Raw genomic sequence first — 7,512 nt, forward strand, 5'->3', positions numbered from 1 at the left:
AAAGTTGAATAAACTTCAACTTTACTGTTCAGTGCACTGATGTCAGACTCATTTTGGATAGTAAAGTTTATTGTTAAATTGTTAAATGCCCTTACATATCTCTGTCACCATTATAAGTGTTTGATCACCACATTTGAGTGATCATTGCAAAAAATGTGTTTATGCATATACTGTATTCTATATATTTTACCAGTCAAATGTTTGGACGAATGGGAAAGTGTCCAAACTTTTGACTGGTACTGTACTATAATATACACAAAGAATATCGGCCGATATATCGTTATCGGGCCCAAATATTGTTACCCCCTAATATCGGTATCGGTATCGGCCCCAAAAAAACCATATCGGCTCTAGTTTTAACGAAAAAATGTATCCTCATGTACATGTGTCCTTTACAACAGTACTGCCATGGCACAGTGGCATCTATGTGATAGTCTTGATTTTATCTTCTAATTCTCTCTCTTTTTTTTCAGCCTGATGAGTTGACAAATGCTCTGGAAATCAGTAATATCGTCTTCACCAGTTTGTTCGCACTGGAGATGCTCCTGAAACTGCTGGTTTATGGTCTTTTTGGCTACATCAAGAACCCTTACAACATCTTTGATGGTATTATTGTGGTAATCAGGTACACATGCTCTTCTGCATTCTTTCTTTAGTACTTCTAAACATTAATAACGTGGCCTGTGTCACTGTTTATTGACGTTCATCTTCATTTCTGAAAATGCACACTGGCAGTGTGTTATATCACAACAGTGACAGCCAGACAGAATGCAGCCATTACTGAGTGATGGGACATCTGCTGCCTGTTCAGTCTGATGACTGTCAGCTGTCATGATGAGTGTTGCAATTTCACGCCCATCCATTCTCAATTGACATGAATTTGCACATACTAAGACGTCTGAACAAGCAAAAGATTTGGCATGGTACAACGTTATGATGGGTTCTTGCATTTATTAATGCTCAGCGTGTTGCATAGATACAGTCGCCAACTATTCTGGGGGCGTGGTTTAACGTGGGTGGGAAAACAAATACTGGTTACCATAGTAACACAATCATTCTTAAGAATTATTTTTTTCTTTAAATACTTCAAATACCTCTACTTCAAAAATAAATAAATACATAAAAATACATAGATAAATAAAAAAATAAAAATAAAAAAAAAAGATAAAATAGATAATAGAATAGAAAAAATAAAAGTAAAAAACAAGCAGGTTTTTCAATTTAAAATATTAATAAGCTAAAATATAAAATATAATATAACAAGCTAAAATTATTACATATTAAAATAATAATTAACATGAGTAAAAATAAAGTATTATTTTAATTATTAATTTCACTTCAAGGAATACCTTTTATATTTAATAATTATCTTTTGTTTTTTGTTTATACTAAAAGCAAGTAAAATATATATATATATATAAGGAATATAAAATATAAAACAGCAAAAAAGCATAAAAAACAAGCAACTTTTTTAAATGAACAAAAATGGATATAACAAGCTAAAATTATTAAAATATTAAAATAATAATTTATTAAAATAAATAAACAAAATTAAGTATTCTTTAAATTATTAATGATTATATTATTAAAATAATAATAATAAAATAATAAAAAATAAGATGTGTTGCAATACACTACAGTTCAAAGGTTTGGGGTCAATAAGATTTTTTAGATGTTTTTAAAACGGGTCTAAATGAAGATGCATTTATTTGTTCAAAAATGATTAAAACTAATACTGTGAAATATTTTCAATACAATTTAAAATAACTGTTTTCTGTTTAAATGTATTATGTATTTGCTATTGTCTCCAATCATCTTGTTGCTGAATTGCTTGTGTTCACAGCAGTTTTATTTTAGCTTATTTTATTCAACTGGCTAGTGACATTTTTTGCTCTGTTTGAAATGCAACAAACCACACTAAAACATTTTGGAATTATTTTCTTTCAAGAAATAACCCAATCTATTGCATTTCTCCCTTAGGAATGAAAGGATAACTACGATAGCCGGGATTTGTTTTAGCATTGTCCTCCTTGTGCATTCTGTCAGATGTGTGTGTTTATATGTGTTGACAGTGTCTGGGAGATTGTTGGCCAGCAGGGAGGAGGTTTATCGGTGCTGAGGACCTTCAGACTCATGCGTGTGTTGAAGCTGGTCCGCTTTATGCCCGCCCTGCAGAGGCAGCTGGTGGTCCTGATGAAGACCATGGACAATGTTGCCACCTTCTGCATGCTGCTTATGCTTTTCATATTCATTTTCAGGCAAGATGATAGATGCCTTTGTGCAATTTAAAAGGACTGTACATTCAGTCTATTTATTTTACATTTGAACTATTTGTTTGTAATTTTGTTTTACAGTATTCTAGGCATGCACCTGTTTGGATGCAAATTTGGCTCTGAGAGAGATGGAGACACACTTCCTGACCGCAAGAACTTTGACTCTTTGCTGTGGGCCATTGTAACAGTTTTTCAGGCAAGAGTCCTGCATGCTACACAAGCTGCAGTTTCAATCAGGCATCTTAACATCCATATTGAGTGATCCGATCATAAGTGTACAGCACGAAATACAGATGTAAACATGTTTTGTGCTCCCAATTAATAACACATGCTCATATTACGCAAGTTTCACGCATATGTACACTACCACTCAAAAGTCTGGGGTCATCGAGATTTATTATTTATTATTATTTTTTTTTTTAGAAATTAATATATTAATTTCGCAAGAATGCAATAAAAAAAAAAAAAAGATTTATAGGTATTCATTTATGGGTAACTCTTTACAATAAGGTTCTATTTGTTAACATAAGTTAACTAGATTATTTAACATGAACTAACAAACTAATATTTATCATATATAATGTAAATTTCAGCCATTTCTAATACAATATTAAAATGAAAAGTTGTATGTTAATTTTATTTAATGGACCTGATCTAACATGAACTAACAATAAACAGTTGTAATTCTATTAATAACTAATGTTAACAAAGATTAATAAATACTGTAATAAATGTATGGCTCATTGTTAATGTTAATGAATTAAATAATGCTAACTAATGGGACCTTATTGTAAAGTGTTACCCATTTATAATGTTACAAATGATTTCTATTTTAAATACATTCTGTTTCCTTGGTGAACTTTCTATTCATCAAAGAATCCCAAGTAAAAAGTATCAATTTTTTAATTTTTTTTTTTACAGAAGTATTGGAATATTAGAATGATATAAGCATATTATCAGCATATCATTTCTGAAGCATCATGTGACAATATGAAACTGGAGGAATGTCTGCGGAAATTTAAGTTTTGCCAGCGCAAGAATAAAATTAGAAAATGTAACATTAACAATTATTTTGTGGGGATATTTCATAATATTACTGTTTTACTGTAGTTTTGATCAAACTAATGCATCACTGATGAGCATAGGAGACTTCCGACCCCCACATTTTGAACATAAGTATAAATGGCAGTTTGATTGTGTTTGTTGCTTGTACATCAGATCTTGACTCAGGAGGACTGGAATAAGGTACTGTATAATGGGATGGCCTCCACCTCTCCTGTGGCTGCTCTGTACTTCATCGCCCTCATGACTTTTGGAAACTATGTCTTGTTCAACCTGTTGGTGGCTATCTTGGTGGAAGGATTCCAAACTGAGGTAAAGCCAGATTCCAACCTAGCCTCTACATTTTTTTATCCTCTTTTTTTTTCTTCACTTCACAGTCTGTCTTCTCTTTTTTGTCCTTTAGAATCTAGCACATATTCCAACACCGTATCTTTCTTCTCTTTTTCACCACTAGCTCTCTCCTGTCTCCTTCGTCTAACACTATGTCCTAAACAGGCACGATGTGACAAGATTCAAGTGAAAAGCGATTTTTCTGTACAGGCTGAAAGCAAAAATGATGCTCGATGCAACAAAATCACAGCCAATCTGTTTGCGTGCTTTCTCACACTCCACAGCTGAAGAGCGTGAATCTAAGAACCTTGTATTTTCATGACTTTTCATAACGCTTCACTTAACAGAGTCCTTTTCATGGTTTTCATTAAGGTGCTTGAAGGATTTTTCAAATCATTTGTCATATAAAACTTCCTTACCAATTTCTTGTCATCCGTTTTTTTGATGTTCAGTATATGTGAGGAGCGAGTTTGATCCACTGAATTTCATATGGGCAGGGGTGTGTGTGTGTGTGTGTGTGTGTGTGTGTGTGTGTGTGTGTGTGTGTGTGTGTGTGTGGAGCAACACAACATAGAAGAGAGACACTTGCTGATTTTCTGAGTAGAGTTACTAGCATACTACTCTTGTGGCAGAAATAGTAAGAGTAGTATGCTATCCTGAATTTAGTGACTGTTTTGTAGTATAAATAGTGTAAATTGTGTGTGTAGTTCACACCAAAAACAAAAACTATAAAGATAACTAGTGTACGATAACTATAAAGATAATTTATTATAAGCACATGCTGCAGTTATGTTGTCTGCCCCTATAAATGCTCAAGCTCTTTAAAGATGGATTCTGATGAGCTGTTAACACTTTACCATTCATTAGCTGGAAAAAATCTGAAAGTGATTCCAATGGTAACGTTTTTCTGTGTCTTTATTGTTATTGTTGTGGTGTGGACGCAACATAGTGTATAGTATGTCATTTGGGACAGTTTTATTGTTTATTTGATCATAATTTGAGCTAAAAAATCTAAATGTAAGATGCTATTTTTGGCAGATTTCGTTGGTTTGAAATATGTTTCGAAATGTCATCTTGAGATTTCTGTCTTTCTTATTCATGTAGATAACAGTTGTACTTCAAAAACAGCTGTCTGGGAGCATTTCCAAGTGAACTGAATTGGAACTTAGCGCCACAGAAGTACAGAAGCAACTGACAAAATGTAGTGTCATTGTCAAAGCTGGTTAGGACAGACACGTGGAAAGCTTCTTGCTTTGTCGCATTGTGCCTGGTTAGGACACTATGCTATTCAACTGGAAGTGATGAGTTTCTTGTTCTGTGTATAATAGTGCCTACTCCATGCTCAAGAGCACTCCTTCTCATCCTCCTTCCTTCATACTTTTTCTTTATCGCCTTCTTTTTCCATGATCTTATGAGACAACTTATCTCCCAATGCATAGCAGCCATTCTTCTCTGACAGAAAGACAGACACGCACACAGAAATGGCCAGGCTCAAGATAAATCAGAGATATAAATGTTATACCTATGTATCATTTTGGGTGGAGGGGTTGTTTTATTACTGTCTCTTTGGAAAGAGGTGAACCGAATCATGCAAGTTGACGTGTCTATACAGTGCAAAAAGAAAAAACTATTTGATCACCTTTATTTTTACCGTATGATCAATTTTTGAAATAAAATGTTCACATGCAGTTTGTCGAAGTCCTGTTGTTTGGCGTTCTAGTAGATGTAATACAGTTTAACTCATGATAAATGTTACTGTAAATCTAAGACCTGACAACTCATTTATTTTGAACTCTGCTCACATGGTGGATTCAAAAGATTCATAAAACTTTTAATGAAAAAAGTATCTCTAGATTTTGATTGATTGTTCAATTGAGCAAAATCATTGTTAGAATAACGAACAGATGAATCAAAAATGATTAAGTGCTGTTTCTGTAACACCTCATTAGAGCAACAACAAGAGAAACAAAACACGTAATTGAAAATTGGTTTGTCATTCATAATAATTTGCATAATAGGAGTGAAAGAGAAAGTTCTGGATTTTTAGTTGACTTGAGAGAAGGTATTATCTGGACGGAACTCAGTTCTTTGCCTTTTCCCCCTCATTCTGCATCATGGCAGGAAATTATGTAGCTCAGAAGTCTTCAAAATAAACTCTCTAGTCTTAAATAAGAGAGGATAGCCCACACTCAGCTGACCCCTATCTGCCGTTACCTTTGCTAAGTGCATCAGATATTATAATCTCATCGCAACTGATCTGATGCCAACAGGAATGCCAAGGTACTGTGTTCTCCTGCTCTCCCCTAAAACTGACGAACACTACTGGCTTAATATTTTAACCTTACATCATTTTCTGCAAACATCATGTTTATTTTTAGTTGGTCGAACTTTGCAGTGCATCAGGGTTGCTGGGGAAACGGGTGGCTGAATGACACGTGAAGCAGAGAGATCAAGGGCCAGGATGAATGTCCCTTCAACAGCGTAATGTCCCGTCCACTGCAGCAGATTGCTTTATGTAATCACACTGCTGTAAACAGGTGGTCACTGTTGGACTAGCATGTCGGTCTGTATGTCCGCATGTTCAATGGTCAACTTGTCCATGTATTTTATTGGTTAAAAGCTAGATTTATTTTTTTTAACTACTGTATTTGCGTCCATCTTTGCACAGACACCTTCACAAGGCATTTACTGGATCAAAAATACAGTAAAAACAGTAATATTATGAAATATTATTATATTTTAAAATAACAGTTTTCTATTTTAATATATTTTAAATTGTAATTTATTCCTGTGATGACAAAGCTGAATTTTCAGTCTTAAGTGTCACACAATCCTTCAGAAATCATTTTAATATGCTGATTTGGTGCTCTTATTTCGAGATTTCTTATTATCTCGAAATCAGTTGTGCTGTTTAACGGTTTGATACTTTTTAAAGGATTCTTTATTAAAGTCCCCCTGTAGTCAAAAATGTTATCCTTTAAAACTCATCTTTGATCATAAAAATGACATATTAATTTTTTTTTTCTTGTGAAAATAATTTTCTCATGCCTTAAAATAGCTTGAATGCAACTCTACACCCTTGCCTCATTTACTATACGCGGATCTATGAATACGCAAATTAGCCCCGCCTCCACTCAGTCACACAGCAGCCAGCCATGAGTCAGCGCCTCCTGAACTGTACTGAACTGTAGTAAACGCGATACAATGGCAATGGCAAGTGGAAATATTGGTTTAATTAAGCCATATGTGTTTGAACCAGAAATAAGATGGTATGCTCAATGTAAGCAAGGAGACTGATGTCTAACTTCGTGAGGTAACATTATCTGTTTGCGCTGGTTCGTACATGGATAATGACTGATAAAACTGTTTTTACTAGCGGACAACTACAGTGGATACTGTAACATTAGTTAAATTTACTTACTTGACGATGTTGTGTCCTCAAAATGCCTTGAAGACTCAAATGCAGCCAAGTCTGTGATTCCAAATCGTGCCCGCGATCATACGCGTGTGACGTGCGGATGTCAATGCAGGAGAGGTGCGTCTGACTCCGGGCTACTTTTACACTGCTGCCGCAGGTTATTATTCAAGTTAGCAGTTCTAAATACAAATAAATAAGCGCTAACAGCACACGACATCGTGAAAATAGGGGGAAACATTAACAGTTAGCGAAACATCTACAGAAAAAATATAGCTGTTATCGGATTAACCTGGCTGCCTTCTCACTAGACCCTCTGCTTTGCAGCACAGTTAATGATATGCTAAGGATAGGATCCCTTGACGCGATTGGTTATTGAGTTTTGTGACGTAGCAAAACAAAGGCTGTTTCAAACCGCGTTTCTGTGACTGC

At 34.7% G+C, this 7,512-nt stretch overlaps 1 protein-coding gene across 1 annotated transcript in view; it reads left to right on the plus strand.

Moving 5' to 3' along the window:
• LOC107691213 (voltage-dependent T-type calcium channel subunit alpha-1G-like) overlaps positions 1–7,512 on the plus strand; it is a 135,060-nt gene that overhangs the window by 36,434 nt on the left and 91,114 nt on the right. Inside the window, exons 9-12 of the mRNA XM_016489712.1 lie at positions 474–625; positions 2,073–2,258; positions 2,355–2,469; positions 3,492–3,647. Coding sequence (XP_016345198.1) covers positions 474–625; positions 2,073–2,258; positions 2,355–2,469; positions 3,492–3,647 — 609 coding nt within the window. The remainder of the gene's footprint in view (positions 1–473; positions 626–2,072; positions 2,259–2,354; positions 2,470–3,491; positions 3,648–7,512) is intronic.

This window comes from Sinocyclocheilus anshuiensis, unplaced genomic scaffold, assembly GCF_001515605.1.
Source record: "Sinocyclocheilus anshuiensis isolate Anshui unplaced genomic scaffold, SAMN03320099.WGS_v1.1 scaffold470, whole genome shotgun sequence".
NCBI classification, from domain to species: Eukaryota; Metazoa; Chordata; class Actinopteri; order Cypriniformes; family Cyprinidae; genus Sinocyclocheilus; species Sinocyclocheilus anshuiensis.